Source organism: Xenopus tropicalis, chromosome 2 (genome assembly GCF_000004195.4).
Source record: "Xenopus tropicalis strain Nigerian chromosome 2, UCB_Xtro_10.0, whole genome shotgun sequence".
Lineage (NCBI taxonomy): Eukaryota > Metazoa > Chordata > Amphibia > Anura > Pipidae > Xenopus > Xenopus tropicalis.
Genome location: NC_030678.2, coordinates 138,931,810 through 138,950,065, shown reverse-complemented (window position 1 = coordinate 138,950,065; position 18,256 = coordinate 138,931,810). Strand labels below are relative to the sequence as shown.

The window sequence follows — 18,256 nt, the reverse complement described above, 5'->3', positions numbered from 1 at the left end:
GAAAAATTTTCCAAACATTTTGTAGACAGCAAGAACTTCCTGTGAGCAGCAGTCGCTGCTACAATATCTCCAGCTTTGGGTACTATTAGGAGGTAAGTGCTTAGTTTAAGGGAATTTGTTTTAATTAAATAAAAGATTATTAAGGAAAGGTATTAAATGGTAAAAATATTTTATCACTGACATATTTTATCACCTTATACTCATTCCAGACCCTGGGAGAATAAATGGAGAGGTGTTGTAGAGCTTCACACATGCAAAATATTGGCCTTCAGTCTTTCTACTTAGTTTGTAAAAGTCTATTGACAAGAACTTACTTACTGACTATTGGTATACACACATACACACAATAATGGGCTCCAGTGGTCCTAAAATACTTAATAGTTTATTGACAAAAACAAGGTAAATGTGATTATGTGTAGCCCAAAGAAATATGGATCTGGTTATGAGATACATAGAGACATGAGCTAGACAGCATGGCTTAAGTATATGTTTAGGATAGACACATTTTTTTGTTCAAACCTGGGGTGCCTAATACATTGACTGAGATATACCAGTTGATCTGTTGCAGATGCCTGGTAGACTGCAATATAGGAGGCCCCTAGCTGCACTGCTCTGACCCTACAAGAATGCGACTGTGAGCACTTACTGACATACCTGGATAAGTTGGTTGTTCTGTGTTTCCCCAGAACCCTCTCAGTCTGCCATGACTTGCAGAGAAGAGAAGGACGGTTGCATAGTAAAATGCAGTGTAACACTTCACTTCCAGCTGTATGTCTCTTTCTCTGCCTCTCCTCTTATCTACTGTGATGCTTGCTGAGCTGACATGGAGAAGGCAAAAAAGATAAAGGGGCTTATTTACATTTGCAAGACCAGTGAACAACTTACTGTTTTCCCCGAAGTCAGTTGTACATAGCACCACTTTTATTAAAAGTTCTTGCATCAAATGTGCTTCTTGCACTTCTGTATAGTTGCACTTAGTGCCTCTTGTTCCTTCCTGCCTTCCATTTTGAATTGGGTGCTGCTGGTCCTATTGACACAGTGAAACCCAGACCAGGCTATAGCTCCAGGGTTCCCTCAGTGTTGTGTGTCAATAAGTGCAGCACCGATCTATTCGGAAATGACGCCAGCAAACACTGGAAAGGAGACTTCAATAATATTTGGCACAATTGTAACTGATTAATGATAAAGTATGTGCATGATTGCACTTAGTTTGGTGAAACGGCAGCAACTGCAGTAGGTGCATCCCAATTTCATCAAAACAATTTCCTTTTGCATCTGCGGTGTCTCTGCTGTGGGAAAAAAAGTGCATTGTTGAAAAGAAACATGGTGATTGCTCTTTGCTCCCTGCACCTTATTAAATAAATGCGCCCTAAGGTCCAACCAACACTTCCCAGTGTGTTAGTATTTGCAAGCGCAGAGGAAACCATGGATGGACTTGTCTGCTTCCATGGTAGAATATTCATGAAGACGGATAGACAGAGGGGTACCACATTCTAGTAAGGGCAGGATTCAATTTTCTTCTTCGTCCCTTCCATGTCAGTACGCATGGGCAGTATTGCCCCCACAGCTAGGAGGTAGGACCTATATACCAAAGCCAATCAAAATTAGCCCTTACCTATAAGACCATGTGACTTCCTCCTCACCACTGTTATTTTTTGTCCTACTGAACAGGAGGTAGGATCTCCCTCCTCACCATTTTGTGATTTCACAGTTTGATTTTTCTTTTGTTTTTGTCATTTTATTTATTTATTTTATTTTTTACCTCTGTGTATACATAGAGGGAGGATTCCCAGGTAATGGAGAAGATTTTACCTGATGCCCCAATAAGTAAAGTAATCAAACTTTCACCTATTGGGAAGAAATGCAGGTGTGGGCATACCCATGGTCCTAGCCTTGTGCTAAAATAGCCCCCTGCTCTATTCCCATGTTTGCACAGTATGCGAACAGCTGCTTAGTGGGAAAGTATACAGGCGTGGGTATTTCCACTTTCCTGCCTGTGATCAATTGAGTCTCCTTTTTCCTATGATGTTTTGAGCCTTTGAAGACATTTCGGACTAAAGGGCCATGGGTATGGATATGGGCTAGTGATAACTAAGCCTGAATCTGGTGAGTATGAACCTTCAGTCTCCACTGTGTGTTTGAAATGCTCAGTGCACTGAGAGGCCTGCATACTAATGAGCTAATTATGTCCCTCAGCTGAAGGCTGTCTGGGTTCTTGTGGGAGTTGCCATGCTGCTGACTACTCACTGCTATCTGGTAAGGTGTAAGTGCTCCTTTAGGGCACTTTGCTATTGATATCTTTAGTGTTTTTACTGTAAGCCTGAGTCCTCTGTGCAGACACAGCAGGTATGGGTGCAGGTATTGGTGCTCGTATGGGTGCTCATTTACACCAGGTGCTTCCAAGACTGTTCTAGGAGTTGCACTGCTGTAGCAGTATGGTATCTCCTTTTCTTACGGGGAGTCTGCACCTTATAACCAGCCTTTCTCCAGGGTTCTGACTGGAGTTTGCATTTTGCCTACAAGCCAATTTTATCCTGTAAGGTGTTTGTGTGCTTCTAGGCCTCCTTGCTATTGCTGTTTCATATTGTTAGCCTTTCTTGGTGAGTCGAGTCTGCCATGCAAACTCTGCAGGTATTGGGGCTCATTATTACACTGGGTACATCCAGACTGGCTAGGAGTTGCACTGCTGTAGCAGTATGGTATCTCCTTTTCTCGCAGGGAGTCTGAACCTTATAACCAACCTTTCTCCACGGTTCTGACTGGAGTTTGCATTTTGCCTACAAGCCAATTTTATCCTGTAAGGTGTTTGTATGCTTCTAGGCCTCCTTGCTATTGCTGTTTCATATTGTTAGCTTTTCTTTGTGAGTCTACCATGCGGACTCTGCAGGTATAGGAGCTCATTATTACACCAGGTGTGCCCAGACTGGCTGGGAGTTGCACTGCTGTAGCAGTATGGTATCTCCTTTTCTCACAGGGAGTCTGCACCTTTTAACCAGTCTTCCTCCAGGGTTCTGACTGGAATTTGCCTTTACCTACAAGCCAGTGTTATCTTGTTAGGTGCTTGTATGCTTCTTGGGCTCCTTGTTATTGCTATCATATATGTAGAATTCCTTGTGAGTCAAATCTACTGTGCAGACACAGCAGGTATAGCAGCTCTTATTTCATCAGGGGCTTCCTGGTTTAACTGGGGTTTCTGCTGTGGCAGTGTTGTACCTTTTCCTGCTTATTTTATTTCTGCAGGCCCTGGTTGGGTCTTTGGCTTAAAAGGCAGTTTTTTCCTACCAGGTATGAACAGAGTTGTAGTCCAACAACTCCTTTTTCTTTCTGGTGTGTTTACAGGTATATTTCTGTCTGCTAGCATGATAGGAGCCAACATTAGTAAATGTTTGATTGCTCTGTGACTGTCATTTTGCATGACTGCCGGCTTGTGCTATGACCTTTTGCTTACGTGCCTGTTGGTCGTTGTCCTGGTTATGGCCTTTGGTCAGCGTGACTGCTGTTCTTGGTCCCTGTTAGCCAGTTTTTTGCTATGTCTCTGGCTTGCATGACTGATGTTCCTTGTTTTGGGCTTTGCCTTGTGTGCCTGTTGACCCTGGCCGTGATTATTGGTTTTTGGTTTGCTTGGCCGTTGGTTATGTCTATGGCCTTTGCCTCACTTGGCTGCAGTTCCTACTTATGGCCTCCGGCTCATCTGTCTACTGCCTCTGACCCCTGGCATCAGACTTTCTGCTATAGCCCTGACTTGCTTGGCTGCTGGTCCTTTTCATGGACTTTGCCTTGTGTGTCTGTTGGCCCTGATTATGGTCTTTGGCTTGCTTGGCTGTTGGTTCTGTCTATGGCCTTTGCCTAACTTGGCTGCAGTTTCTGCTTATGGCCTCGAGCTCATCTGTCTACTGCCTCTGACCCCTGGCATCAGACTTTCTGCTATAGCCTTGGCTTGCTTGGCTGCCGGTCCTTGTCATGGACTTTGCCTTGTGTGCCTGTTGGCCCAGATTACGGTCTTTGGCTTGCTTGGCTGTTGGGTCTGTTTATGGCTTTTGTTGCCCTTGGCTGTGGTTCCGGGTTATGGCCTTTGGCTTGCTTTGCTACTGCCTCTCACCCCTGGCAGCAGAATTTTTGCTATAGGCTTGCCTGCTGGTCCTTGTTTTGGACTCTGGCTTGCTTGCCTGCTGGTCCTTGTTGGCTTGAGTGGCCACTGGTCCTTGGTTTGGCAGTTTTCTTTGCTTGGTCGCTGGCCCTGGTTCTGGCCTTGACTCACTTGGCTGCTTCTTCCATTCTGGCTTTTAGCTCACTTGGCCGCTGGTTCTGTCTTCTGGTTTGCTTGGCCGTTTTTCCCAGTTCTGTCCTTTGGCTTGCGCGGCAGTGGGATCTGATTTTGGCCTTTGGCTTGCTTGCCCATTGGTTCCAGTTTTGACCTTTGGCTCGCTTGGACATTAGTTTAGTCTTTGACTTGCTTGGTCCATTGGTTCAGAACTTTGGCTCTGGTTTCAGCCTTTTGGCTCTGTTTTGGGCCTTAGTTTGCTTGGCCATTGACTCTGGTTTTGGCCATTGGCTCCAGTTTTGACCTTTTTGGCTCACTTACCCATTGGTTTTGGCCTTTGGCTGGTGTGACCGTTGGCCCGGTTCTGGTCTTTGGCTTGCTTGGCCATTGGCTCTGATTCTGGCCTTTGGCTTGCTTGGCTCTGATTCTGGCCTTTGGCTTGCTTGGCTCTGGTTCTGGCCTTTGGCTTGCTTGGCCGCTTGGCTCTGGCCTTTGGCTTGCTTGGCCTTTGGCTCTGGTTCTGGCCTTTTGGCTCAGGTTTTGACCTTCAGCTTGCCTGGCCATTGGCTCAGGTTTTGGCCATTGGCTCCAGTTTTGACTTTTTGGCTTGCTTGCCCATTGGTTTTGGCCTTTGGCTTGCTTGGCTGTTGGCTCTGTTTCTGCCCTTTGGCTTGCTTGGCCGTTGGCTCTAGTTCTGGCCTTTGGCTTGCTTGGCATTTTACCAATTTTGGCCTTTGGTCCTGGTTTGTGGCTCATTTGACCCCGGTTTTAGCCTTGGTTTGCTTGCCAACTTGCCCTGTTTTCTGTCCTTTGGCTCCCAGGGGGACTGGCCCTGGTTAGGAGCTTAGGCTCATAGGATGCTGGCAATTGTTTAGGAGGCTGCCAGTTTTGGTGTGCTCCTTGGCGCAGGTGGCTGCTGGCCTTGGCTTAGTCCTTGGCGTATATGGTTGCCAGTCATGCTGTGGTCCTTGGTGCAGGCATGTGGTTGGCTGCCTTTGATATGGTCTTTGGTTCATGTCATGGTGTGCCTTGGCGCTTGTGGCTGTCTACCTTAGCTGCTTTCTTGGCATGTGTGGGTGCTTGTTTTTCACCTTGTATTCCACTCCTTACTAGCAGTGGCTAGTTTGGGGAGCGGTTTCTTTGCAGTTACAGTATCTGAGCAGTCCATCAGTGGTTGCAGAGTCATGTATTGCAAGCACAGCGCTAGTTTTTTGCTATTGCTTGTGTGTTCGCTGTCTTTCACTCTGGGCTCTTGCATGCAGGGATGGCAGCTGGCGTGTTCTCCAGTGCTTTTCTTGACATGTCCACCGCTGCTTTCTGGCAGGGTGTTGGTTTGTCCGCTGGTTGTTTAGCATGCATAGTATATGGCGCTTCTGACTTTCATGCAGGGTGGCTAGATGGTACATTGAGTATGGGCTGGCTGTGCACCAGTCGTTCCATGCATGTTTTCCAGTTGATTCCAGTCATGTTTTACTGGTTAGCTGATCTTCCATCTGCAGGTCGTGTACAGTTCCTAAACCTGGCCCTAACATTGCTGGTTAGGAAGCCTCTCAAGGTTGGTAGCTACAGTGAGTGGTAGGAAGTTGGGTTTCAGCCTGTCATGCTCTGTTACAGGCTGGAGCCCCTAGCTTGTTTGTGCCATAGGGGGGCTTGATGGCTAGTGTGCCCTTTCACTGTTCGTTGCTTCAGATCTGTGCTTGGATTATCTTTGGCTGATCTCTGGGGGTGTTGAGTTTGACGGCTCTCAACACCAATTTAAGCTGATACCGGTGTGCTTTGGAGCTAGAGGCTTGTGTGTCACAATTATTTTTCTAGGGCCCCGGGTTAGTGCTAAGGATTGGGGGCATAGAGACAGCTCTAGTGGATAATGCATCAGAGTTGTGGTTAACTGGTCATTTGCTGCGGGGCCGGTAACACCAGCGAGCTGCCCAGTGTCAGAGTTATGATTGTGACCATTTTCTTCTTGTTGGCAGAGGATCCTCCCGAGCCGGGCTTGGATGTTTTTGGCAACCGTAGTGTGGAAATCCCTCTGGTCCCTGAGAGGATTCTTGTAGCCGGGAATGGTCCGTTTTTTCTTGTGATGCTTGATTTGTTTTTAGCATCTGTTGATATTATTGTTCCCACCCCTTATATTTTAGGGGCATGGCTTGGTAGATCCCATGCGTACTGACATGGAAGGGACGAAGAAGAAAATGAGAATTTCACTTACCTCTTATCGTAAATTCTATTTCTTCTAGTCCCGACATGTCCGTACGGGGTTTCCCATCCCAATTATTTGCTTCTTGTATTGCTTGGCAAATGTATAACAGTGGTGAGGAGGAAGTCACATGGTCTTATAGGTAAGGGCTAATTTTGATTGGCTTTGGTATATAGGTCCTACCTCCTAGCTGTGGGGGCAATACTGTCCATGCGTACTGACATGTCGGGACTAGAAGAAATAGAATTTACGATAAGAGGTAAGTGAAATTCTCATTTTTTAAGCAAAAATGGAGAATGGTGCCTCCTAAAAACGGCTTTCCTGAGTCTACCAAAGGTAGAAACAAGGTAGGGAAAGCCTGGATATAATATAGACCTTTGTAATGTAGAGTGCTCTACTGGCTACCCAAAAACATTTTAGTCCAACACCACAGTATTACTAGTTAAGATGACTATCTATTATGGGAGTAGATCTGTTCATAACAGTGTAAATATATATTGCATGCTGGTAATGACTTTGTACCCAGCTCCTATTGCAGGATTCTTTCATTGACCCCACTTTGCCTCCAGAAGAAATAGTACTTTTCCCATTCCTAAATTATAGTTCTCCGCTATTAGTGGAGGATAATTGACAGGTTACCAATTTTAGATATTATTCTACACACTTACAGGCTGTGTCTGTATCTTGATTACAGTGAGAACCTACCACCTTAATGTGGCTCCCCCTGCTGGTGATCATTACTCTAATGCTTCTCTATAGATGGAGCAGACAGAGAAAGAAAATACAGAATCTTTCAGATAAATATGTTTTTATCACGGGATGTGACTCAGGGTTTGGAAACGTGCTGGCAAAGCAGCTGGACAAACAAGGAATTCAGGTGCTGGCAACTTGTCTGACTGAGAAAGGGGCAGAAACCCTTAAATCAGAAACATCAAGCAGATTGAGAACAGTGAATATGAACGTAACTGACAGCCAGAGTGTGAAATCTGCAGCAGAATGGGTCACTGGTATTGTGGGAGATGCTGGTAAGTTTACTACTATCTGTTACAAGTATGAATCAACTATGCCTATAGTCTATATGCAGGTCTTTCTATACTGTATGTTTATAGGTAAGATCAGAATGTATGAATAAAATGTACTGTATAAGCTCTCTGACTGCCTCCTAGCAATCTACAGCTGTAGGAATTAACACCATCTCAAACTAAAACAAAACTGAACTGATCATGTTTCTGCCTAAATCTGGCCCTTAACAGATAGACATCCTGTGTGCACAGACCAAAAAAATAAAGAAAGTCAAATTCCTAAAGAGGTACAAGACAACCTGAAGGGAGTAATCTGGCAATATCATTAATCTAATGATGTGTCAAAATCCCCCTTCTCTATAAAGCTATATGGGTACTCCATGGCCCCTCATGGCACAGAGCATGGGGTAACTGGATATGTGTATAGGTGCAGACAACTGGGGGTCATTCATAAAGACTGCACTAATTTGAACCTGGGGAGTAACCCATGACAACCAATCAGGTATTTGCTTTTACTGTGTTGCATCTGGATGAAAAAGGCTAATCACCAATTTGTTGCTATAGGTTACTGCCCGGGTACAAATTTGCCCTAATTTGTCTTTATAAAGACCCCAGTTATGCTATGTAGTACATTGTATAGTACAGAGACTGGAACTCTTTCGGATTATTGAAAACTCAACCAAAATAGTCCCATTAGGCCAGTGATTCCCATCCAGTGGCTCAGGGGCAACATGTTGCTCACCAACCCCTTGGATGTTGCTCTCAGTACCCCCAAACCAGGTAGTTATTTTTGAATTCCTGACTTGGGGGCAAGTTTTAGTTGAATAAAAACTAGATTTCCCACCAAATAAAGCCCCTGTAAGCTGATAGTGTGCATAGAGGCTCCCTAATAGCAAATCTTAGCCCTTATTTGGCACCTCCATGAACTTTTATAATGCTTGTGTTTCTTTCCAAGTCTTTACATTTGACTGTGGCTCCTGAGTAAAAAAAAGTTTGGGGACCCCTGTATTAGACAGAGTAAATCATAATGAAGAGTAGCAGTCTGGTGTCCAACTAATTTTATCTCTCATTGTTTTGTAGGACTCTGGGGATTAGTGAATAATGCTGGGTATGGGTTTGTGTTTTCACCCACTGGATGGCAAACAAAAGAGCATTTTGTCAAGGTGCTGGAAATAAACTTGCTGGGTATGGTCGACGTGACACTGAATCTGCTGCCTCTCCTTAGAAAAGCCCAGGGGCGCATTGTCAATGTGTCAAGTAATGCGGGGAGACTGGCTTTTATTGGTGGAGGCTACTGTCTCAGTAAGTTTGGTGTGGAAGCTTTCTCTGACAGTCTAAGGTGAGACTTTCTCATGTTATCATTTGTACATGAATGCATTAATGTACAATGGCATTTCAGTCTGTGGTGAGAGATTATTCTGCTATATACAGCATATATATATATATATACATTTAAAACAGATTAAGAACCTTAAAGTTGTACCCAAATCTCTATAACTCATACATCATTAAGATTTGGAAAAAAGGGATTCTTTCTTTTTCTTTTCTTCCCAAATTAATGATATTAGGCATCATCCCCATCCAGCCTACAAATATGTACTTTCTTACTACATTGCATTAGTTTAATATAACTGAGTCAAGAAATAATATATATATATATACCCATTACAGACAATAGTTAATCTCTATTAATGTTGCTGAGAAATGCTCTCTTAATAGCAAATATACTCTTTCTGTTTTTCATATGCAGAAGGGAGCTGCTGGATTTTGGAATAAAGGTTTCGATAATAGAGCCAGGTGCTTTCAGAACTGGAATGGGTGTGTCAGGCCCTCATCTTCAGTTCCTGGAGCAGCTATGGAACAACCTTGATCCTGAGACCAAGAAAAGCTATGGCGAGAAGTACTATCAGCAATGTAAGGGCCTTTTCTTTCCATGGAATTAAATTAGTAATTAAGTTTAACAATGGATTGAAATACAGATTAACTACATTATTCAAAGAGTTTACAGTAATTCTCCCCAGACACTGAAGCCTGTTGATATCGTCCCTCCAAGACTGTTTCCAGTAGCTTAATATTTTGATGATATTGGTTGTCCTTTTCCCTAGGCCCAGTACATTTTTTTTCATGGTTTATTCTCTTCTGGGCCATAGACCATCTCAGAACTAGAATGATAAATGTATAGAATAATCAACACAGCTCCTATGCTATACCCCCAAGGAGTAACATGTCTGGGTTTAACAAGCATGGCCAGTGCAGATCAGACCCTGCCTGGTTGTAGACAAGTCACACCTATTTTCAGCATTAGGGTAAGTACCCACAGAAGGATTAAGTTGCCTGTAGTGATGAGCAAAATTTTTCACCAGGTATGAATTCTCTGCGTTTTTGCCACTGACGTTTTGTTCATTTGTGCGTGCAAAAAAAAACGACACGCCCCAATTTTTTTTTTCCGCGTGTCTCGCAAATCTTTTCAAGGATTCACAAATTTTTTAGGAAAGCAACACAGGACAGATTCACTAGTTGCTCATGATAGATCTCTGCTATTGCAGGCAACAAACCGTTCTGCAGGAGGAAACTTTGCGCGACTTTGGATTACCAAATCGATGCGAAGGGCTTTCCACCGGCAACTCCTGTTGTTTCTGGCAGAAAGCCTTTTTGTTCAATAGCAGTGATCTATCGTGGGCGAACTCCATGGGGTTTTCCCCTTATGATTCAGAAACAATTGTACTAAACAATAGAGAAATGTATTTTAATTTTGTAAATGTGTTCCATATGTAAAAAGTCATAGCAGCTATATGTTTGCTTTTAAACAGGTAGAGGAGCAAAGTTTGGCATTTCTTTTTTTTAATCTCAGAGTTAGATCCCAACCTTGGTTCATTAAGATAGGACTTCTCTGTTCTTCCTATGGCCGCAACAAGTGCTAGTAACTTATCTGGTCTCTTTTAAACTTCTTCAGTCCTTCCTAGGCCAAGAAATGCAGCTGCCTCAAAATAAGTCATTATTTGCCAATACTTTCCACTGTGCAATTGGTCTTACAATAATAGTATATGAGCTTCCTTGTTGCTGCCTTTTTAGACAACAGCCATGGAATTCTTGTGGAAGTGCATTCAGTCACAGTGAGTAGTGATTGTGATATATATTTTATCTATGCAGACTACTGTTGATTTTGGTTTATTTTTGTACCTAGATTTCCAGAATGTGGCATGTTTGACCAGCATGACCAGCCCCAAGTTGCACAAAGTCACTGACTGCATGGAGCATGCTCTGACCGCTGTTCACCCCTGGACACGATACTCTGTTGGCTGGGACTGCAAGCTCTACCATCTCCCCCTTTCTTATCTCCCTACAGCTGTCTCTGACTATGTGTTGTGTCGCTCTGCCCCCAAGCCAGCTCACAGTGCAAAATAATCTATTTGTGATTCCTCTGAAATATATACGCTATGCCATATAACCATTGTTACAGACGGATTTATAATTGCAATTAATCCTTATACACGTTATCATTAAATGGAAATGAACTGTGTACCTATTATGCTAAAATATACAGTTTCCAACCAAAAAACCATGATCACTGACCAAACAAAAATTCAGAAATATGTTTATAACTTTGTAATGAGGGCCAGGCTCAGGCTAATTGGGCCTAATAGGACCCCACACCCATGGGGGCTCTGCACCAGCAGGAATAAGAACATAAAGCTGTCCAGCCTACCCCCAACCATGATTGCCCGATAATGCTGCTATGTGTTCTGGGACAATAAACACAAAGTGGGCACTGCATTCATACTGCTACCCCAGGGTACACACTGTCTTTTATTATGTATAGTGTGTTGAGGGGCCAATAATCACACTGTATATAGAATGCTTGGTGTGTCAGAGCACTGTGTTTGGGGGCCACATTGTGCCATGAAATGTTGGGGGTCAACGGAACAAGAGAAAGGGAGGTACACCATCAATCACATGGAGAGTGCGAGAGGCAGGGACTATTTGCACACATTGCAATGGAATCCTGTTCAAACTGGCAACAGCCCCAATGGGCCCCGCAGTTTATAAAACCGGCCCTGTTTGTAATAATTTGTTTGGGGTGGCAGCACAATTATCTAGTTTTATCAATTCCCTACAATAAATTTAAAGAAATAAGTCCTAGTAAGACTATTCTGTCAGACATTTAAGATAAGATTTCTACAGCATGATTTTTTTACTGTGGGATCCCAGAAGAAATAGACTATTTGGTAACAGAACCTGAAGTTCTGAAAACGCCAAAGGATATCCAAAATGATTAAGGCTGTCCTACATTCATAACCACTTTCCCTTTTAACACAATGCAAGTAGTGTTCTTACTATGTTTATAAATGATGTTTATAAATGAATATAATAACAAATTTGGGGGGGATATTCTTAGACTGGGAGAGGTATAAGTTTGCTCTTAGTCATGTATGTCTATATTGTATGCTTCCATTTGGCCCAAGGGGTGACTGGATAGATACCTGGTTGGCCAGTGTATGGCACACAAAGTCATTTTATGAACAAGAGATAGCAAGTTACCATAATGCAAGTTACTCTTGGGGGCTGATTTACTAACCCACGAATCCGACCCGAATTGGAAAAGTTCCGACTTGAAAACGAATATTTTGCGACTTTTTCGTATGTTTTGCGGATTCTGTACGAATTTTTCGGATCCAATACGATTTTTGCGTAAAAACGCGAGTTTTTCGTATCCATTACGAAAGTTGCGTAAAAAGTTGCGCATTTTTTACACTCACAGAAATCCCATTGGTACAGGATTATAAGGTGGTGTCCCCTTTGTGGTATACAAATTAAGGTGGTTGCAAGGTTAACACTCATGAACGCTCCACATGGAGGAAGATGGATGGTTCTAGGAGACTGTGGTAGGGTCGTAGGGTGGTAGCGAAGGTCCCAGTTAAGAGCTAGCTCTGTGGTAAGATGACACCTTAGTGGTAGTGGGGGGGGGGGGGGGGGGTAAGAGCAACCCTATAACTAAGAATTAGCTAGTGGCAGGCCAGATCTTAGCTAGTAAGGTAGGGTCAGTAACACCAGAAATATATAAATATTATAAATATATATATATATTTTTTTCAACTCAATATAATATCTTTATAGATAGATCACTATAACCTTTTTTTGTAATATTTTTAAACATTTTGACAGCTGATTTCCATGATTTCCATGGCTGTGCTGTTTTCAAAACAATTGCGAAATATAGTAAAAGTTATTTTTAAAAATATGCTAGTCTTGTGCATAGGGCATATTTAATGTTTCATCACAAACCCACAAAAGCATTAAGACTCTCATCTGCTAGGGGGAAAAGTGTTCATTTATTAGTTTCCATGTTTTATGCATCTTGCCCAGGGCCCCCACCCTTTACAGGCACAACTTTTTACACTCACAGAAAGGGCAGAAAACAGAAATTCCCATTTATGCCAGTACTAATAGGAGAGGGTGACTAGAGACACACAGGAACTCCGTACTCTACACCAAAGACAGGCAATATGTGCAGGGTTTCCTTGCTTGTGTATAAGCTGTGTACCTTTTAGGAAAACAGATTCTAAATTGCAGTGCAGTTACCAGTGCAGAAACCAGATTGGATGGAATATGCAATATCATTTTCTCTTTTATCCATGTATTTCATTTTAATAAATGATGGCAGAGGTTATGTTTTTCTTTTACTTAACTTCTCCCAACATAGCATTTGCATCTGTGTTAAAGCAAGAATGGGCTCAACAACCTCATTCTTGGTACTGTTGTCCACCACCTGTGCCAGAGGCATCTCTAAACTGTAACCGAGAGACTGCTCCTCCTAATAACAATCTTTCTTTAGCGAGCACCAGATCCAGATCCCCTGCTACCCAAACTGCAGTCTGAAGTCATTGTTGCCATTAATGAAGCATTTTTTACCCATAATTTCATGGTCATTGCAGTTGCAAGTCCGTTTGGCATCATTTCTGGAGTAAGAGTGATGTGTGCCTAATCCTAGAGCTATGTTGTAGTTGTAGGTTTCCCACAGTGACCTGCATTAATAGTCAACTGTTCTCAGTTCAGAACAGGATGAAGCCAGCAGCAGTGAGCACAGCTATACAGAAGTGCAAGTATCAGTACCTTTAGTGAATAATATTTTTATACAACTTAGTGGCCAAGTGCAATTGATTTATGATAAGTAAATAAAGTCCTGTGCTACAAACAAGCGTATCTTTGGACAGGTCATTTTTTTTTTTGTCAATTCTTTATTTTTTAATTTTGCATGTATGGGGAAGGGTACAGAAGGGAAAAAGGGGGAGGGGGGGAGGGATAGGGAGCATTTTCTTATACATTTTATCACATTTTAACAATTTAAGTATCAGGCATTGGCTATCAGCAAGTTATTGCTAGGTTTTAACATGAATACAAAGAAAACATATAAACTGTAGTTTAGATAGGTTGCTAACATGAATGGCTGGAGATTATTCAAGTGTTATAGGGATTTTGTGTAGTTTAGCCTGGACAGGTCATGTTATGTGCAAATGAAAAAGGTAGAGGAGTGACTAAAGGGATATCCAACAGGATTTCAGTTTTGGCATTTCATTCTGCTTCTCCTGAATTCCAGTGTTTAATATGGGTAGACATCTTACAAGGCTGGACAGAATCAGGAACATTCTTTTTAAAGTTTCCAAAACAGAATGACAACTGTAGTAATTTTTACTCAATGCAGGTCTATGGGGTCAAGGTTAATCTAGCCAATGGGTAACAGGAAATATACTGATGGGCACACTGCCTGCCACTTTCTGCGAAAGTTTGCCACCTGCTGCTTGAAAGGAGATTAAAGACTGCTGTGGGTTCCAAGGTAGAGCATGCAGCCATCTTTATTTTATTATTTTTTATGCTATGCTAAGTGCATATTTTTTTAGGTTTCATATTTTTGGCCCTGCTCATTCATGTACGTAGCAGGAAGTGTGAGTGGTGGTGGAAGGACATGGCAATGGGTGCTCTTTTGTGTTTGGTAGGCAACTGAAGGGAGGTTCTCTGGTAGGCTTAAAGTAACAACATTGTATGGGGTGACTTTTCAAAATGATAAAAAAAAATGTTATCGTTAAATATTGTGGAAAATAATCTTAAACTGAAAAAATGGTTCTTTTTTGTCCAGTGGTAGCTACTGTACCTTAGCCAGGGAAATCATACAACCTGTCTCTACAAAGAAATCATCCCTAATGGTATAATGTGATTAGCTGGATACAGTTCTCAGGCTGATGATATATATAATAGTTTTTTATGGGGAAAGTCATTTCTCTTCTTGCTGGTCTTACTTAGTTTCTCCACTGGGTCACACACAATATTAATACAAATGATTGGCGCCAGCAGCTGTGAAAAGAACAAAAACAAAAAACGACGACCTAGTGCAATATGTCATAGACTTTTAGTGGCCATGCACAGAGAGGAACTGTTCCAGGTGAATAAACCCAAACATAGTTGAAGATATTGCACCTTTACATTAGGAGATTCAGTGCTTCCAGACACCCAGTGCGCAGGTAAATGGTAGCAAAGCCCCTGGCCTTCTGTCTTTATTGCTTTTATAGAAAAGGAATCCTGTTGTGCTGTATTTGGATACCATTCGATACATTTCCCTTAGGCTGGGGGTCTGTAATTCACCCATTTACCTGGAAAATAGGAAAACAGAAAACAATTTCTGCGTGCTGGGTGTCTGAAAGCACAATATCTTCAACTGTGTGTGCTTATTCTCCTAGAATTTGATCATTTGTATTAATATTGTCTTGGGCTGATGACAAATGCAGAAGCCCTAGGCAAATGCTACATGTGGCTGATTCATGGCCTGTAGAGAAATGCAGGCCAAGAATCAGTCCTTATGCTGACACCAGCCTTTCCCTGTGCCTGGCACCCAGAGCCATCATGTCAGCCTAGGTGCATTCACACACAGAGAGGATTTTGGTGCAGAAATGCTGATACAATGACTCCGGGTACAGGCACAGGAAATGTAATGTGGCCCCCGCACAGGTGACCAAGTGACACGTCTGCCATTAGCATTAAACAGTGAAAAGATAAAAGCATGTCTATATCAACTGTAATGATAATGTCACTTTCGGCATGTGGCTCCCTCTGCTGGTGGCAGTGGATTCGATCTTTCTGTATAGATGGATCACCGGCTGTGATTCTGGGTTTGGAAACTTGCTGGCAAAGCAGCTGGAAAAAATGGTCTCTGTGTGCTGGCTGCCTGTCTGACGGATAAAGGAGCTGAGGAACTGAAGAGACTTCCAGTAGACTAAAGACTGTTATCCTAGATATTTCTGATAGCCAAAGGGTTAAATCTGTTACTGAATGGATTACCAGCACTGTTGGAAATGAAGGTAAAAAAGATAAAAATAAAATTAAGCTGAGAAATATCTGACCGTATCTCTAGAATATGGGACTTTAAATGATCAAATATTTTTCTCATTTAAAAATCAACTTCTTGCGCACAATGTGGGGGTCACTTATTTCTGCTATGTATAATATTAAGTGAATAGGCTTCTTTCTGTTTTATTCACTAAATGGGTGTGAGAAAGTTCTAAATTGCACGACCCAAGCAGGCTGGGATTTAAAAGAAAGTGGGCAGGGTTTCCAGTAGATTGGGGGTGTAACTGAGTTTAATCAAAACAGAATAGGGCATGGCATAATCTAACCCCTTATTTGTTTTTCAAATGCTGAGTGGAGTTCTGTGATCTATTTATATTGCACAATCATTCTCTATGAAAAACCACATGAATAGATGGAAAAAGCACATGTTTTATTTCCCTGTTGGTTTTAGGGAATCAAAAAGGGAAAATTGTGCTCACCACAAACATGGCAGGAGTGCAGTAAGGGTGTGACCACATAACTTATATAGACAGAAAATCTTTTGCACTTACCCATATCAGTTTATTAATTGGTATTAACCTATATAAACTGTAAAAGTGTACTTTGAGTAAGTTATCATTTATTTCTTATTTGGGTTTAGATGTCCTTTTTTTTCCATAAAGGCTGTTTTTATTTTTTTCATTTGAAAAGATTTTAGTTATTTTTTTTACAGAAAAAAGAAAACAAAAGAAGCAGGCATATTAAGAAAACATTCTGTACAGTCTGGTTAATGTATTAACAGTAGTCCAAACAGTGCCTTTAATGTTGAGTAGACAGGTTTTGGAATAGTGGTGTCATTAAGGATTGTGGTTTGCATAATTTATCCCTGTATTTATAGATTGCCCACAATTGTAATGAGTGAGCTATACATGGTGGCGCGTGTTTCAGGATTGCTGGGGGGGTGGGTTTCCACATCATCTCAGACAATTTTGTATCTTGGACCAGCGCTTGTTCTAGCGTAACCCATCGTGGTTGCCCTTCTAGTAAGTGCCATGCTTGTACTTGGGCGAATTGGGCTGCTTTATAGTATCCAAACAAATGTGGAACCCCTAAGCCTCCTTTATACTGTATTTACTTTTCTTACTTTTATTATTATTGATACATTGTAAAAAACTAGGTAAAGTATTGGTTAGTGTATGGTGGCCTGCCGATCCTGACCAATATCCAGGATATTTTAACATTTTACATGGGGTTAGCTATGTTCTTCATTTCCCAGGGTGCCACAGCCATGTGACCTGTGCTCTGATAAACTTCAATCGCACTTTACTGCTGAGCTGCAAGTTGGAGTGATATCACCCCCCTTCCAGCAGCCGATCAGTAGAACAATGGGAAGGTAGCAAGATAGCAGCTCCCAGTAGATATCAGAATAGCACAATAGTAACAAATCCAAGTCCGGCTTGGGACTCCGGCTCCAGTTACATGGGAGTAGGTGAAACAATAGGTTACCTGAAATCAGTTCTAATGTGTAGCGTTGGCTCCTTCTGAAAGCTCAGACTCAGGCACAATGCACTGAGATGGCGCCTACACACCAAAATTACAACTAAAAAAAGTCATGACAGAATCCCATTAATCTGCAGATGCATGATATAGGCCAGTACATGGTGCAACAGCAGATAAGGAAGTGAAACGCATCCATATCTCCTCTTCAATTCCTGCTGTTCCGAATGTTTATATGATTTGCATGAATGACTGGAAAAATAAAAAGACGGCTATAAGTGTGTGGCCCCTCAGGTTATGGTGATTATATAGAGAGTGTACCAGACTGGCCCATGTATTGCTGCTTTTGAAAGGTAAGAGCTGAGCAGCTTGGCTTCCTAGCCAGATTACAGAAATCAGGCAAATAGGCACCCTAGTACAGGGACCACAGCAACTGGGCCAGGAATAGTGAAACCCGTATAAACTTCTTCTAGCTGCAACTCCTCAGTGTGTGCTAGGTGAGCTGGTCACCTGTTGTGTACCACTAGAGGGAGCTGCATGCCTAAATGTTAGCTCAGCTACAATGTGTTATCTAGCTTGGCTTTCTGCTTGTTCTCTATGGTTAGATATACTTCCTACTTGAAATGTCTGTATATAGTTTGCCATGTTGGAGCTCTAATAAACAAGTTGTTTAAGCATTACCATTGAGTCCTGCACAACTCCACTGTGAACCCAACACTTTTTGTGGCGACGAGGATTAGAACTCTGCTGTCTGGACAGAGCAGCAGAATAGGAAAAGAGAACTCACAGGACAAACTTCAGATCCACTGCAGACATGGCTACCCTGGGACACATGGAGGAATTTGATGTAAGTGACCCTTCTTCTTGGGACTCATATGCAGAGAGACTTTCTTACTTCCTAGAAGCAAACACAATAGATAACCCTGAGCAAAAGAGGGCAGTGCTACTGACTGTCTGTGGGCC

General features: G+C 42.3%; 1 protein-coding gene across 1 annotated transcript; it reads left to right on the top strand.

Moving 5' to 3' along the window:
* Nucleotides 1–35: 35 nt before the first annotated feature.
* On the top strand, nt 36–10,925 carry hsd17b6 (hydroxysteroid (17-beta) dehydrogenase 6). Its single transcript, NM_001011296.1, has 5 exons — nt 36–92; nt 7,153–7,483; nt 8,561–8,819; nt 9,231–9,394; nt 10,665–10,925. The coding sequence occupies exons 2-5, from the start codon at nt 7,171–7,173 to the stop codon at nt 10,883–10,885; spliced, it is 957 nt and encodes a 318-aa protein (NP_001011296.1). The 5' UTR covers nt 36–92; nt 7,153–7,170; the 3' UTR covers nt 10,886–10,925.
* Nucleotides 10,926–18,256: the final 7,331 nt, after the last annotated feature.